The 17674-nt window shown below is 41.4% G+C and overlaps 1 protein-coding gene across 2 annotated transcripts in view; it reads left to right on the top strand.

Moving 5' to 3' along the window:
* Window positions 1–17674, top strand: part of sdk1a (sidekick cell adhesion molecule 1a) — a 779580-nt gene that overhangs the window by 689360 nt on the left and 72546 nt on the right. For both annotated transcript variants that reach the window (XM_063058961.1, XM_063058960.1), the window contains exons 32-33: window positions 6356–6426; window positions 14909–15044. In XM_063058961.1, the coding sequence (XP_062915031.1) occupies window positions 6356–6426; window positions 14909–15044 (207 nt within the window). The remainder of the gene's footprint in view (window positions 1–6355; window positions 6427–14908; window positions 15045–17674) is intronic.

Raw genomic sequence — 17674 nt, 5'->3', positions numbered from 1 at the left:
TATAAGGTGCCACACATGAGGCTGCTTAACAAGATAAAATCCCATGGCATTACAGGAAAGACACTGGCGTGGATAGAGGAATGGCTGATGGGCAGGAGGCAGTGAATGGGAATAAAGGGGGCATTTTCTGGTTGGCTGCCAGTGACTAGTGGTTTTCCTCAGGGGCCAGTATTGGGACTGTTGCTTTTCACATTGTTTGTCAGTGATTTGGATAATGGAATTGATGGCTTTGTGGCAAAGTTTGTAGATGATATGAAGATAGGTAGAGGGGTAGGTAGTTCTGGGGAAGTAATGTGATTGCAGAAAGATTTAGACAGATTAGAAGAATGGGCAAAAAAGTGGCAGATGGAATACAGTGTTGGAAAATGTATGATAATGCATTTTGGTAAAAGGAACAAAAGTGCAGACTATTTTCTAAATGAGGAGAAAATTCAAACATCAGAGGTGCAAAGGGACTTGGGAGTCCTCGTGCAAGACTCCCAGATGGTTAATTTACAGATTGAGTCTGTGATAAAGAACGCAAGTGCAGTGTTGGCATTCATTTCAAGGGGAATAGAATATAAAAGCATGAAGGTAATGTTGAGGCTTTATAAGACACTAGTCAGGCTGTACTTGAAGTATTATCAACACTTTTGGACCCCATATCTCAGAAAAGATGTGTTGTCATTGGGGAGTCCAGAGATGGTTTACGAGGATGATTCTGGAAATGAAGGTTTTAACTATGCAGAGTGTTTGGCAGCTTTGGGCCTGTATTTTCTGGAATTTAGAAGAACGTTGGGGGGGGAGAGGAATCTTATTTAAACCTTCCTAATGTTGAAAGGACTAGATAAGGTGAATGTGGAGAGGATGTTTTCTATGGTGGGGGTGTCCAGAGCTAGAGGGTACAGCCTCAACATTGAGGGGTGACCCTTTAGAACAGAGGTAAGGAGGAAGATTTTTTAGCCAGAGAGTAGAGAATCTGTGGAATGGTCTGCCACAAACAGCTGTGGAAACCAAGACCATGCCTATATTTAAAGCAAAAATTGACAGTTTCCTGATTGGCCAGGAAATCCAAGGTTATGGCGAGGAGGCAGGTATATGGGGGTTGAGTGGGATCTAGGATCAGCCATGATGGAATGGTGGAGCAGACTCGATGGGCTGAATGGCCTAATTCTGTTTCTTTGTCTTATGGTCTTATTGTCTTATTGTCTAAATATTTATTGTGTTGTCTACCAACCCTGCTATACACATTCAATGTACGTTGAGTTCACTAATTAAGACACTAATTTGATGAAAGCTGTTTCATATTCCAATATTCGAAACACATGTAAAGAACCCCCAAAATATTCATGCACTGGTTCTCTGGCTGAAGTAATTTAGAAATGAGTTTTAAAGTGAAAACTATATTGCTGCATATTTTACAGCACATTCCATGCAAAGTACAATAAATGCCGAAATCCGTGCTTGCAATCCTAAATGCTGAATTAACAAGAACATTCAGTTCTGTTTGTCTAACACCTTTAATATAGGAAAATGTCAGAAGTAGTGTAATCTGACAAAGATTGTCCTGAGTATAGGCAACAGAAAATCATGATGTTAGTCTCAGTGGAATTAAGGTGAAACTTACTGAGCCAGGAGAATAATTCTCTCAGTACAACAAAATCTTGAAAGCAATGATAAAATAATACACCTGTGGTTTCTCCATGCATAATGCATGACAATATTGTGCCCCCTACCACTATGAACTCAGTTAAACTCCACAGTTAAGATTATATATTTTTGTGAATCCTCTGAGTTAAATGAGAATATCTGTTGCACTGTATTTCCTTCGATTGCCTCCAGCCAAATTTCTCTGAGAATATCATAAATGCTCTAAACTGTTTGAAATTTCATAAATTAACTCAAGTACATTCAGCACAAGTGATGTAAAAGAATGCAGTCCCAAACCAGGAAAAATCAAGGCTTTGGACTATCATGGACTGCTCAGTTCAACCACGTAAGACCAAAAGGTGGTTCTTTCCATCTTAAAAAATGAGGATACAACTGATGTGCTTCTCAGGTGTGCGGTTGGGTTGTAAGGAAGCTTTGTGTCATTTTCAACACATTCTCAGATATGAAATACAGAGGTTAAAGGCATCTGTCAGTCGTGCAAGACCATGGATCTGCTCCTGGAAAGTCTTCACTCTCCAGGGCGCAGGCCTGGGCGAGGTTGTGTGGAAGACCAGCAGTTGCCCATGCTGCAAGTCTCCCCTCTCCACGACACCAATGTTGTCCAAGGGAAGGGCATTAGGACCCATACGGCTTGGAACCAGTGTCGTTGCAGAGCAATGTGTGATTAAGTGCCTTGCTCAAGGACACAACACGTTGCCTCGGCTGGGGCTCGAACTCACGACCTTCAGGTCGCTAGTCCAATGCCTTAACCACTTGGCCATGTGCCCACACATAGAGCATAGAATGTTACAGCACATTACAGGGTCTTCAGCCATTGATGGTGTGCCAACCTTTTAATCTAATCTTAAGATGGATCTAACCCGTCTCTCCTTTATAGCCTTCCATTTTTCTATCATCCATGTGCCCATCTAGGAGTTTCTTAAGTGCCCCTAGTGTGTATCTGTCTCTATCACCACCCCTGGCAAGGCGTTCCATGCACTCACTGTGTAATAAATACGGGTTATGTTCTGACATATTCATATAAGGAGCATGCAAATGGAAATTTTTTAAAGTCTGATGTTGTTCATATTCAGGGTGAATGATTTTTTTAAGGAAAGATTGGCATTAAATTGCTAAATTACTGAACAAATATATTTTGAAAAGATATTTATATTTGAAGGATGCAACCAACAGACAATGTGCAAATAACACACCACTGTGAATTTAAACAATCAGACCACAAATGTTCTGGTGGCATTCCTTCATTGCTTCTGTAATTTGATATCTGAATCAGACTTGCTTCCTTGTAGTGCTGAGATTTGTGCTTATCCAGCCGGCTTCCATCATATTTTCACTCTGAGTGGCTGAATCAAGTAAAATAGTGGGATAGATGTTGCTCTCTGTATGACTGCTGCACAATAAGTCCATGGATTGAAAATGACAAAGATAAGAGCTTAAAAGTTATGTGCCAAGTTCTTAAGGAATGTGTAGGGAAAAGTAGTTCTCTAAAACCTGAGTTGTCAATCTCTGGAATCTAAACAAGGTGAGAGAGGAACAAAAGAAAATCCCTCTTACATTTAGAGTAAGTTAATTAGTAGTAAAGGATAATATTTCAGTCTGGACATCTGATAGATTAACAAGAAATACAGAATCTTATTGAACTGGATTGATTAACCTATCATTTGCTTGAGATCTTCAGGTCACCACTTTGTGCCATTTCAGCCAATCTCTTTTTGTTTCTGAGTTTCCATGCCAGCCAGTGATCCAGGTAGTGCTGGACTTTTGAATGGTGGAGGGGGGGGAGGTGGTGGAACGGAAGGGGATCCTCTGACTGAGTGAAACCTTGATGAGGAAATCTCATTTGCTTGGACTCTAGGGGCATGGGCTGTGGAATGGGGTGAATGGGATGCTTGTGATCTGTTAATAATGAATTCAATAGAGCCAAAAAGATTCTCAATTTTTAACTCATTCAACATTTAAAGAGGGAAACTATAATTGGACTTCACCGCACCTTGTCCCCATTCCAACCTCACTCCTTCGGAACGCTCTGCTCTCCACTCCCTCCGCACTAATCCTAACCTTATTATTAAACCCGCTGATAAAGGGGGTGCTGTTGTAGTCTGGCGTACTGACCTCTACCTTGCCGAGGCACAGCGACAACTCGCGGATACCTCCTCTTATTTACCCCTCGATCGTGACCCCACTAAGGAGCACCAGGCCATTGTCTCCCACACTATCAACGACTTTATCCGCTCAGGGGATCTCCCATCCACTGCTACCAACCTTATAGTTCCCACACCCCGCACTTCCCGTTTCTACCTCCTACCCAAGATCCACAAACCTGCCTGTCCTGGCCGACCTATTGTCTCAGCTTGCTCCTGCCCCACCGAACTCGTTTCTGCATACCTCGACACTGTTTTATCACCCCTTGTTCAATCCCTTCCGACCTATGTTCGTGACACTTCTCACGCTCTTAAACTTTTCGATGATTTTAAGTTCCCTGGCCCCCACCGCTTTATTTTCACCTTGGATGTCCAGTCCCTATATACTTCCATCCCCCATCAGGAAGGTCTCAAAGCTCTACGCTTCTTTTTGGATTCCAGACCTAATCAGTTCCCCTCTACCACCACTCTGCTCCGTCTAGCAGAATTAGTCCTTACTCTTAATAATTTCTCCTTTTGCTCCTCCCATTTCCTCCAAACTAAAGGTGTAGCTATGGGCACCCGTGTGGGTCCTAGCTATGCCTGCCTTTTTGTTGGGTTTGTGGAACAATCTATGTTCCGTGCCTATTCTGGTATCTGTCCCCCACTTTTCCTTTGCTACATCGACGACTGCATTGGCGCTGCTTCCTGCACGCATGCAGAACTCGTTGACTTTATTAACTTTGCCTCCAACTTTCACCCTGCCCTCAAGTTTACCTGGTCCATTTCCGACACCTCCCTCCCCTTTCTAGATCTTTCTGTCTCTGTCTCTGGAGACAGCTTATCCACTGATGTCTACTATAAGCCTACTGACTCTCACAGCTATCTGGACTATTCCTCTTCTCACCCTGTCTCTTGCAAAAACGCCATCCCCTTCTCGCAATTCCTCCGTCTCCGCCGCATCTGCTCTCAGGATGAGGCTTTTCATTCTAGGACGAGGGAGATGTCTTCATTTTTTAAAGAAAGGGGCTTCCCTTCCTCCACTATCAACTCTGCTCTTAAACGCATCTCCCCCATTTCACGTACATCTGCTCTCACTCCATCCTCCCACCACCCCACTAGGAATAGGGTTCCCCTGGTCCTCACCTACCACCCCACCAGCCTCCGGGTCCAACATATTATTCTCCGTAACTTCCGCCACCTCCAACGGGATCCCACCACTAAGCATATCTTTCCCTCCCCCCCTCTCTCTGCATTCCGCAGGGATCGCTCCCTACACAACTCCCTTGTCCATTCGTCCCCCCCATCCCTCCCCAATGATCTCCCTCCTGGCACTTATCCGTGTAAGCGGAACAAGTGCTACACATGCCCTTACACTTCCTCCCTTACCACCATTCAGGGCCCCAAACAGTCCTTCCAGGTGAGGCATCACTTCACCTGTGAGTCGACTGGGGTGATATACTGCGTCCGGTGCTCCCGATGTGGCCTTTTATATATTGGTGAGACCCGACGCAGACTGGGAGACCGCTTTGCTGAACACCTACGCTCTGTCCGCCAGAGAAAGCAGGATCTCCCAGTGGCCACACATTTTAATTCCACATCCCATTCCCATTCTGACATGTCTATCCACGGCCTCCTCTACTGTCAAGATGAAGCCACACTCAGGTTGGAGGAACAACACCTTATATTCCGTCTGGGTAGCCTCCAACCTGATGGCATGAACATTGACTTCTCTAACTTCCGCTAGGCCCCACCTCCCCCTCGTACCCCATCTGTTACTCTTTTTTATGCACACATTCTTTCTCTCACTCTCCTTTTTCTCCCTCTGTCCCTCTGAATATACCTCTTGCCCATCCTCTGGGTCACCGCCCCCCAGCCTTGTCTTTCTTCCCGGACCTCCTGTCCCATGATCCTCTCGTATCCCCTTTTGCCTATCACCTGTCCAGCTCTCGGCTCTATCCCTCCCCCTCCTGTCTTCTCCTATCATTTTGCATCTCCCCCTCCCCCTCCAGCTTTCAAATCCCTTACTCACTCTTCCTTCAGTTAGTCCTGACGAAGGGTCTCGGCCTGAAACGTCGACTGCGCCTCTTCCTATAGATGCTGCCTGGCCTGCTGCGTTTACCAGCAACTTTGATGTATGTTGCTTGAATTTCCAGCATCTGCAGAATTCCTGTTGTTTGAACTATAATTGGAGGTTTTTTTAAATTCACCCTTCCTTCCAATTATTCACAGCCACCCTTAGCCATGAACCTCAGCCTACTGGGATGTTTTACTGGCAGAGATTAAGTCACATAATACTTACCCCTCTCATCAGCTCAAAAATCATGCTGCCAAAAAACATCACCAAAGGTTTTCACATTCATCACCTCTGAAATTACAGAGATTATAACAGAGGAATAACTTTGCCTTCAGCGAACAAGTTGACTGCCAAACTCCAAAGGGAATTTGGCAAGGATAGCACAGGAAGTAAGAATGATGTGCATTTGGCCATAAGTACAGTGATTACCTGGCAATTAGTAGTTTGAACGATTTGCCCCAATGTGGTGTCAGTTGCTTCACCCATAATTTTGTTTTTTTTTCCTCAGTGCCCAGTGAGCCACCAGTTATTCTGTCTGTGATTCCATGTACAACTACCTCAGTCCATGTTCATTGGCAGGTAAGTCAGTGTCTCTGGTTTGTAATTAAATGCTCTGTGTGTTGAAGGTATTTGCTCAGTTAATGAAATACACAAAGACTTGGTTTTACATTTATCATAAGAACATTATTTCAATTACACTGCAGAAAAGACATAATCATCAAAATTACAGAACATTCAAAGGCTTGTTAAAGTTATCATGACATTTTAATTATGATATCTCAGCATGCTTTATCTATAATATGGAATTTCTTTAAATGCTTTGAAATTTGATGCCAGATAAACATGTATTATGTGTATCTGATATTGCAGTGGATTACAGACATTACTGCTTTTGTATACTTAGCAGAACAAACAACTGAAAATTGCTGGTGAAATATTGGCTGTATAAAAAGACATGTACGCTGTAGTAAATAGCTTTAATCTTTTTAGTAGTGATTTATTCATTATAACAACACGATTGAAATTATCCTCCTGGCAATAGAGCTTCTGTTTATCCTGTTACCATAGTTTAGTAATACTCATGTAACATTGGTTGAATGGAAGGAGTGTCTGGAACTTCACTGATATATCTTGAATCCTTCCTCTCTGATAGCAAGATTCACACAGATCTGTTTCTGCTAAAGAACAACATGAAACAATGTTCAGACCTTCAGGATGCTAGTGAAAATGATTTCCTATTAATGCAATTAATCATGAGCATTTTGTCAATTTCTTCTCTTCTGCTGACATGGGGCTGTGCCAACTGATGTTATTCCTGCACGTCTGCGTGGGCTTCAAGGGTGAAAGAGCATTTCTCAGACCTTGGTACATCACTAGGTCTTCTGGCTCTGCCCTAAGGCAGTATTTGTCTGCTGTTGCAGTACCAATCAGTTTTTATTTCCCCAAGGGCAGCAGCTTTTCTACCACTGCTGTCCTCCAACAAGCACTATTGTACCGAACGAGGTAAACATTTAGGACAACACCCGTCGAGGACACACAAAGCGTTTTCAGGGTCTTTGAGTCTCCTGGCCTAGAGGCAGATAGAACTAATTTTCTCAGTGCCCTTGGGGTTGTGCTTGTACAGACAACCTATAAGGGTATCAAAGGTTATGGGGGAAAAGCAAGAGAATGGGTTTGAGAAGGTAACTAAATCAGCCATGATTGAATGGTGGAGCAGACTCGATGGGCCAAATTGCCTAATTCTACTCCTATGTTTTATGATCTTTTTTTTCCCCCATTGTGAGTCTTGTAACATTCATTTTTGAGATGCTTTACATCACCCCGAAATTTTAACTGGATATTTCCTGGTTGCAGCCACCCTCCTGCCCCTGTGGACCACAGGGTATACGTAAAAGGAGCTCTTGGTAGCCTGTGATTGGGGACCTACAGCATTCTGTTTTCTTGCTGGCATTCTGCCCAAATGAGATCTCTGCTACTCTGAGATCTCTCCATCCTTGTCACCTCGCACCTAGACTGAAGCAATCTCTTCCCTCATTAAAAACCCACAATCAGCATATGCCCACCTGTTCTACTAATCTTCATTTTCACCCTGACCTGATCCACTTCACAAATGCCAGAGTTCGCTTCTCCCAATCCTAACTGAAAATTTCAGTTTGTAGCCAAGGTCCGGAATATTCTGAAAGGGCAATTCAGCATTCACTGTCAGTTCCGTAGTGAAGTCAGGAGGGGTGTTAGAAATAACAGTGTTCACAAGGATAACTCACTCGAGAAGTGTCCATTCTAATTTCTGGACTGATATGAAATGAACCAGAAATGGTTGTTAATGCATTTCACACTAGGTTAAAATCAATTACATTACACAGAAAGAAAGAACAGTATTACTTGATTGGATTTCCAGGATCTATGTCGCTCAGTATGTACAAACGTTTGTACATCAGGCACACAGAGAGGCTTCTGTTCCAAGTTTGCACTATGCTCTATTAACGCTATTAATTGTGGATTGCATCCTGCAATTTTATGCAACAATATCAATCATAAAATGCTTTAAAAAAATACACCACATGATTGAATTTCTAGGCCATTGCATTTTGCCCAATGAACCAAAAGCAAGCTCACTATGGACCTGCAATTATACATAACACTCCAGATGTATAGTTCATTACACAGAGAAAACAAAGCACAAGGCTGTACTGAAACCTGCGAGCTGCTATACTAGCTGGCTAGCTTAACTAGGATATAAATTGCTCCTATTACGTGGATTTGCCCGTGAGAGCCATGTGAGGGAAAAAAAATGCTCAGAAAACCTGTTTGCTTTATTTTGTGGCAACCATTTGCTTGGAGAGTTTTGTGAAAAGAATCAGCAGATTAGATTGAATAGTTTTGAATGTTTAGTTATTACCAGTCAGAAGCTTTCCCATCTGTTCAGTTGAATGGAACGGTTATTTATTTTGTTCAGTCAGTACCTAATTTTTCTCATGCAAGAAAAATCAGGAATTTTCTGGATCCATACAGTACATCCATTTCAAATTCTGGTTTACAAAAACAGGAATCTGGTCCTTTACACAAAAAGCACTGGAAAAACTTAGTGGGTCTGGAGCAAAATAGGCAACATTTTGGGTTGAGACCTTTCATCTGGACCGCCTGGCATCTACAGTCCTTTGGATCTCCATCTGGCCTTTCAAAGCTGTTAACTATTCAATGAGATTAAGACTGATCTTCCATCTCAACTCTTAAAATTCCCTTGTCCCTTAATTCATGTCTTAGTTACACTTAATCCTTAATCCCAACAATTTTCAGGTTGGGTAGAGATTCCAAAGATTTGGGATCTTGAGGTGCAATTCCATTGTCTCCGAAAGTGGTAACACAAGTAGACATTGGTTAGGGTGTTGAATACAAAGGTTGGGAAGTGCTGTTGCACATGCATAAGTCTTTGAGTAGGTCAGCTTTGGAGTACTATGTGCAGTTCTGCTAACTGCATTACAGAAGAATTTGGAAGCTTTGGAGAAGCTGCAGAAGAGATTCTGAATTAGAGAATATTAGCTATTCAGAGAGGTTGGATAAGTTGGTATTGTTTTCTCTGGATAATCAGTGGCAGAGAGGCAACCTGATACAAGTTTATAAAATTATGAGAGGCATAGAAAGGGGAGATAATGAGGAGTGAAAAGGGCAACAGAAGGTGGTGTACACAGCTTAATCCACCTCAGGCAAAGCCTTCCCCACCATTAAATATATTTACATGGAAGCAGCATCCATCATCAAACTTCCCTACCATCCTGGCCTTGTCCTTTTCTTGCTGCTGCTGTTGGGCAGGAGGTACGGAAACCTTAGATCCCACAGTTCCAGGTTCAGCAAAAGTTATTACCCTACATCCGTTAGGTTTCTGAACCAACGTGGATAACTTCTGTAGTACTACTCTGAACTAAGGCCTTGTTCTGTATAATTTTTCATAAATTCTATTTTTTTCATAAATTCCTGCAAGAAAGTAAATCTCAAGGTGGTATTTAGTAATATACATGTACTTTAATAATAAATTTACTTTGAATGTTTTAAGGTTAGAGGAGAGAATTTTAAAGGAGATTTACAGTACTTACTGTCCATTATGCCACTGGCATTTAGGGCAGCAATGAAAGCCCTCCATCTCTGCCTGTCCATACCGTCACACACAGATGTAGAAATTTTCTTCTTTGCTGTTTCTGTAACAATTTCTTTTGACCATTCAAAGTTGTTAGCCCTGAGCTCAACCCCTCAAACCCGGAGGAATGATGGACCACACTTAGTCTGGCCTCTATCCTTTGACCTGTTTGGCATGGGTGACTCTACCAAGAGCCAAAGCACAAGGCCCTGACTCTAGTCAACATAGCTCCCTGGGTCATTGAGGCACACAAGCCTCCAAACGCTACGACAAGGTTGTGCTCCTCTTTGATTTACTTACGTAAAGAGTGGTAGGTGCTTCGAATGTAGTACCAGAGGAAGTAGCAGAAGCAGATATGATGGCAGTGTTTAAGAAGCATTTAGACAGGTGTATGAACAGGCAGGAAGTGGAGGGATAGAGACCATGTGGATAGGTATAATCCCAGATGGGATTAGTTTAAACTAGCAACATGGTCTGTTCAGCCATCATTCACTTTTGTGTAATCAGAAAGTTTGGATACATTGCACTCAGACTGCTTAGCTAAGTCATTTGGTTGTAACTTTTTCACGATCAAGAACGATAACAGAGCAGTATGATCAAACGTTTTCATGATCAAACGATAACAGAGCAGTATGATCAAATGTTTGTGAGTCACGTTACCCACAGTACATGCTGGGCAACTTGTGAACCAGTCCCGCCGAGACGAAAAACGTGTGCACTCAAAAGCCCACACATAAAGTGAGTGCCTCTCGCACATGGGAGCCCCCCAGTCAATTCACTGCACAGTCAGCTGCATGCACAAGAGCCACGTTCTCACGATATATCCAAGATGGTTCACAAGTTATAGAATGTACTTAAAATTCCTGCTTATTCCTGCTCTACTCTCTGCACGTGCTAAGATATTATTCGTAGTCTTTTGATACTTGATGTTGTAATCTCCTGCATAGTAGCTCATCAAATGTTTTGTGAAATCCAAAAACACAATAACTTGTGAATCCCTCTTAATGGCTTTGCAAGTTACACCCACAAAAAATAATAGGCCAGCAAATGTTTCAAGCACAATTTCCCTTCTATAAATACATGTTGAACCTCCATTTTATCATGCTAGCTTCAGTGTTTAGCTGGCATATCCCTAATGACAAGTCCTATCAAGAAAGCTGTAAACTGCAGCAAGTAATTACTGGCCTAGTCAGGATGTTGAGAAGTCGCAAATGGAATTTAATCGAAAATTCTCTGAGGAACTTTTGGGATTTATATTTGTTTCCCTGTCTTAATGTCAAGAGGAAAGATGAGATAAGTGAGTTGGAAATAGAGGGGGCTGAGGGAGATTTAATTAAGGTGTATAAAATTATCAGAGTTCTGGTTAGAGGGGACTGGAGGAACTGCTTCCCTTTGCAAAGATGTTTGTAACGAGGCACATAGACTGAAATTAATGATGAGAAGTATTATAGAGGATTTAAGAAAATCTTTCTACAAGAAGGCAGTGAGGGCTGGAACTCAATGTCTAAAAGAGTTGTAAAGGCAGAATCCTCATCTTTCTTAAATAATACTGGAATGTCCACTTGATATGTAGTAACTTACATGATCATGGAGCAAATGCAGAATGACGGATTATGCCAAATAATCATTATTCAGCCAGTGCAGATACAATGATTTCTTTCTGTGCTAGTAATTTCTATGATTTTCTGTTACTGATGTCAGTCAAATTACTGCTGTTCATTGTTTTATTTTTCCTGAATAACAGGGTGACATTTTAATTCATGGTGCTAATTCTAAAGTGTAGGAAATTCTAACCATCTTCTATGTCCATTAACAACTCATTTAATTTCCCTTTTGGTATAGAAATTGCAAAGCATCTGGCCGTAAGTTCCTACAAAGGATTGCAAGGACTGCCGAGAGGATCATAATACCATAAGACCACGAGACATAGGAGCAAAATTGGGAAATTCAGTCCATCAAGTCTGTTCCACCATTCCTTCCTGGCTGATCCCATTCAACCCCTTACACCAGCCTTCTCGCCATATCCTTTGATGCCCTGACTGATCAGGAAACTATCAGCTTCCACCTTAAATACACCCACGGACTTGGCCTCCACCGCAGTCTGTGGCAGAGCATTCCACAGATTCTCTACTCTCTGGCTAAAAAAAATCCTCCTTCCCTCTGTTCTAAAAGGTTGCCCCTCAATTTTGAGGCTGTACCCTCTAGTTCTAGGATTCATCAGGGTCTCCCTTTCACCCATCAGAGATACTTATTCAGAGCACTGCATACCAAGGCCTTCAATATATTCTGTGGCCCCTCCCATCCATCCAACAATCTCTTTGACCCCCTACCATTAGGCAAGAGGTACTGTGGCATCAGGACAAGAACTGTTAGCATGGGTAACAGCTTCTTTCCCCCAGGTTGCAAGACTACTGAACTCCCTACCACCACCCACGTCTCATCACACGTGGAGCACCTATAGCATTATGCTGTTTACTTTTTAGCATATGTCTTAAATGCACCTTGTTACTTGTTATTTTATTTGTGATAATATTACTTTATGTGTTGTGTGTGAGTTATATATACTGCGTTGCGCAGCTTGGTCCAGAGTAAAGTTGTTTCATTTGGCGGTATACATACATGTGTACAGTTGAATGGCAATAAACTGAACTTGAACTAAGATGTAGGAAATCAAGACCAAAAAATGTTGCTTTCCAGTCTCAATAATTTCTTCAGTACAATTTATTTATTTGTTTTTTTATTTAATGAGATACAGCGTGGAATAGGTCCTTACAGACCTTCAAGCCACACTGCCCAGCAAACCTTGATTTAATCCTAATCTAATCACATGACAATTTACAACGACCGATTAACCTACCAACCACGAAGTCTTTGGACTGTGTGAGGAAACCGGAACACTCAGAGAAAGTCCACACGGTCTGGGGGGAGAGCATATAAACTTCTTACAGGCAGTGACAGGTTTTGAACCCGGATTGCCTGGTACCATACTGTGCCACCTCACGTACTGGTATTAAATAGGTTATTTCCCTAATTCTCACTAGAACCTTGGTTCCTCCATTTTTGCAATGTAAGAACACAATTGTCTGGAAACTGAAAACGCATGGTGCTGGTATTTTCAGCTTCGCACAAATGAAAATCAGTTTGATGTGGAATAAATCACATATGTGACTACTTAGGGTCCGGAAGTGCCGATCAGGAATTTAGGCAAGGTAATTCTTATGGTGTGCCACCCTGGTGGCACAGATGCAATTCCCATATCAAGAATGATTTTGATTATGTCATTCCTAGTGCAAAGGAATATTTGCAACATTGCATGGATCATATTTTCCTGAAGACTGTTGTCATTGGTCAATTCTGAGTCAATATACAAATTAAAACACAGCACCTTAATCCTTGACCCCTTAAACTCTTAACACAAACCCTGTACCATCTTCCAATCCCTGTTCAACACTCAAAACCCATATTTGATCTCCCTCACATACATGGACAAACATTTTTTCTCTCCCTCCCCCTCAACACTACTGCTCTGACTAATCTGCCCATTGGTGTCTGTACTGTCTCATGTGCCTGATCCTAAGTATAGAACAGACTAGGCTCCCTGCTTCCAAGCCGCTCCCAGAATACTGGCTCAGACTCCCCAACCACACCTCTTGTTCCCCCTCATTAAGTAGTATGTTTTATACTGATTCCCCTGCTTGCTGTAACATATATCAGGTCAAACACTTCCTCTGTTTCCCAATTGCAAATATAGGAGTGTTCCCTACTCTCCCGCAGCCCAGCACAGACATTGACCTGATCTCTTATTTCTACCACCCAACCAAACAATTGCCAGATTGATCCATTCCAGTCTCCCTCATCACGTTCAAGAAACCAGAGCATTTCTAATGCCAGAGAACCTCTGATACAAGGACCCCTAGGCCAATCTATGGAATCTGGTTCTGGGAGAGGAGGAACAGGCAGCAGATTTCTGAATGCGATGCCTGGCTTTTTGACGCCTCAGACATAACTGAATTATGATGGAGTGAAGACCAAAATGCCTATTGCCCTGGCAAATCTGCCTAAGTGCAGTACACCTTTCAGGTTCACTGGAAGTTCTGGGCAATTGTATTTCCTGACTCCATCAAAATGGCATCTGTTTCTGTTTGCACGGGAAGATATTTATTTCTATAATCCAATCTTTTACAATCTGTTTTATATTTCTTTATAATTTATTCTTCAATTCTATTTTCTCTACCATTATTAATTTCTTGATTATTCTTTGCTGGGTTTTCAAAACCTCCCGACCCTCTAACATGCTACATCTTTACAAAGATGATGTTTTACTCTTGTAGCTTTGTTATTAACTTTCTCCTCATTATTCTCTGCTTCTAATAGACTAGCATTTAATTGTGTCGTTATTCCTTTTTTTATGTAATTGTAGAAGGTTTTACAATTTGCCTTTATATTCATTGCTAGTTTTTTCTCATCTTCCATTCAGCTATTACTGGTTTCTAAAATTCAGTAATATTATTTCCTTTCAATGTAAACTTGTTGCCCATGGATAGATCACTGTTCCAATTTCCCAACACAACAAAGCCAACCCAGATCTCATCAGGTATCTAGATACATCTTTCTAGAGGAATCACTGTAGGGAGATCATGGCCATGAAGACTTCGCTGCTCATTTCTTTTTAGGTATCCGGGACCATAGTTGCACTAACACTAAACCAACTTGTGATCTGCTATCTGAATGTGACTGGATTGGTCAATTGCAGGTTATAGGGCTAATGCTGCTTCTGATCCTGTACCTCCTGAAATCAATGTTAATTAGTTTTCATTAATAACTTGATGGGATTTGAAGAGAACAAGGCAACAAGAAGACATTTTGAGGCCCAGATTAAATTACTAGGTTACAAAACGATATGATGGGAATAACTTTTGTTTTCTTTAGCCACCAAAGGAAGGAAGTTTAAATGGCATACTGATGGGATTCCGCATCTACTACAGAGAACTTACGTTTGAGCATGTACCAGGATTCAATACACAACCCATCGGGGAAACTTCTGCTCTGCAGGGAGAGTTAACATGTGAGTGACTGCATGGGGAGAGTGGCAGATACGTGGACGGTGTTGATGTATTCAAAAATAATTCTCCTTTGTTGTTTATATGCTGTTTCTACAAGCCCTTAAAGACTCATTGTTTTAGAGTTATCTGTATTAATGTTACTTCTCAGAGGTTACAAAAATGTATATACAGTTTTATTATATTGAAACATATAGCCTCAGTTCTGAAATCTACAAACTTTCTTCAATTAAGTATGTTCTTCTGAGGTGCTTGATCCAAAGCTTGTACCCAACAACGCTTCAGTTTCTATGGCTTTGCCTTAATGCATTATATTTCACATACAGATGTTTTGCAGTCAGAATTTGACTATGCACTTACAGCCACACTACCACTTCATGGATTTTTAAAAATTGTCTTCCTATTATGAATTTATGAATTGTTTTCCCTCACTTATCTGAATTGATTCCAGTATTCTGGTTGTAGCTATGCACAACATTAAATGTGATGTCAGTTTTTCAGTATGTCATATCCAAAATGCAATGTTTTTTTTTATTTTCATTCATACATATTGTCTGGAGGTTGCTGGCAAGGGGAACCTTTCTGTCCCATTTCTTACTGCTCTTGAGAAAGTGAGATACCTTTTCAAAACGTGACAGTCCTTGTGGTGAAGCCATTCCCATGGTGTGGCATGGGATGGTAGTTTATTTTCAAGGTAGGATGTGGATGGAGACCTTATGGTGGTGGTTTCCCTTTTTGTGCCCTTCCTGATGCTAGTAGTAGGGAGAATTGAGGAGCTGATATTGAAGAACACTTCAGTGGAATATTTGGCCAAACTTGTAGAAATTTCAAGTAGCAAGGATAATTAAAAATTCCCTAAGTGACAGAACACAAAGTGTGAAGGTTTTTGGAAATTCAACTATTGAATTACATACAGGTCTGTGTATTTAAATATAGGGAGCAAAACTAAGATGATTGACATTGATTTGGAAAAGTTGGTAGCTTTATTGATAGTGAAGCATAAAAATCTAGGCTATAGGAAGATGTCAATACACTGGTTAAGAGGGTGTGAAAGTGACACATAAGAGTTTAATTCAGTATAAGGAAAGCCATACTAGGCAAGGGAATACATGATAGCTTGTGAAACAATGAGAAGTTGACACTTGTTGCCTTGGCAAAGCAGCCAACCTAAAGGTCCCACTCATCCCAGACATTTGTTCTTTTTGCCCTTCCCACTGGGCAAAATATACAATAGCCTGAAAACACATATCACCAGGCTCAAGAACAGGTTCCATCCCACTTTTATAAGACAATTCAATAGTTCCCTAGTGTGATAAGATAGACTCTTAACCTCACAATCTAATTTGTTGTGACCATAAGACGTAAGAGCAGAATTAGGGCATTCAGCCCAACAAGTGTGCTTCTCCTTTCCATCGTGGCTGATTTAATACTGCTCTCAACCCCATTTCCTGCCTTTTCCCCCAGAGCCTTGCTAATGAAGAACCTATTAATCTCTGAATTAAATATACCTAATGACTTGGCCTCCGTATCAGTCTGTGGCAATGAATTCCACAGGTTCACTGCTCTTTGGCTAAGGAAATTCCTGCTTATTTCTGTTCTAAAGGGGCATCCTCCTATTCTGAGGCTGTGCCCTCTGGTCCTAGGATCCCCCGCTATAGGAAATGTTGCTCCATACTGCCGACCTGCACTGCACTTCCTCTGTACTGAAGCACTTTGGTTATATTACCATGAACTACTTCAATGCACTGTTGTAATGAACGGATCTGCATGGACAATATGCAAGACAAGTTTTTCACCTTGTTATATGTGGCAATAATAAATCAATTTACCAAGCATAGACGAATAAAAGTACCTTGAAGTACAACAGGGCCGGTGGATGAGGTAGGATACAGCATGTGCAACAATACAGCACAGAGAACTTCAGCCCACAAAGTTGTTCCAACTGAATTATATTAGTAATCAAATGCTCAACTAAAATAATCCTCTCTGCCTAAACAATGTCCATATCCTTCCATTCCCTGCACATTCATGTACCTATCGTATTAGTTTCCATCACCACTCAGGCAGCAGTGTTAAACAGATATACAGGATACTTATCTTTATTGGCCAAGGCATTGAATACAATATTGGGGCAGTAAAACTGAAGCTGGTTAGCACATTAGTTAAGCCTTAGCCACAGTACAGTGTACTGTTCTGCTGACCACGCAGGATGGATGTGATGTGTGCAGAGAAATTCATGAGGATGTTGATAGCAAATTATGGTATTGAGGAATGAAAATGAGATCAGTTGCATTTTCTTTGGAGCAGAGGAGACTAAGGGGAGGTTTGATTGAAGAATGTTGGATTATGAAAGGGAAGCAGAAAGATCCCATTTTACTTAACAGAGAGGTCAGTAACTCAGAGGCATTGGTGATTATCAGAAGAATTAGAAAACAATTATTAGTGGTGGGAGTTTGCCTGAAAGGATGATGGAGATGAGTTATTGGAGGGTCAACAATGATAACCAACAAATAAGTTGTTGGTTATTGCTATTACTATTGGTTTATTATTTTCACATGTACCAAAGTACAGTGAAAAGCTTGCCTTGCAGATTGTCTATGCAGATCAGATGATTACACAGTGCATTAATGTAAAA

Source organism: Mobula hypostoma, chromosome 9, assembly GCF_963921235.1.
Source record: "Mobula hypostoma chromosome 9, sMobHyp1.1, whole genome shotgun sequence".
NCBI classification, from domain to species: Eukaryota; Metazoa; Chordata; class Chondrichthyes; order Myliobatiformes; family Myliobatidae; genus Mobula; species Mobula hypostoma.
The sequence above is the reverse complement of the archived record's forward strand: the minus strand, read 5'-3'. Positions and strand labels throughout refer to the sequence as shown.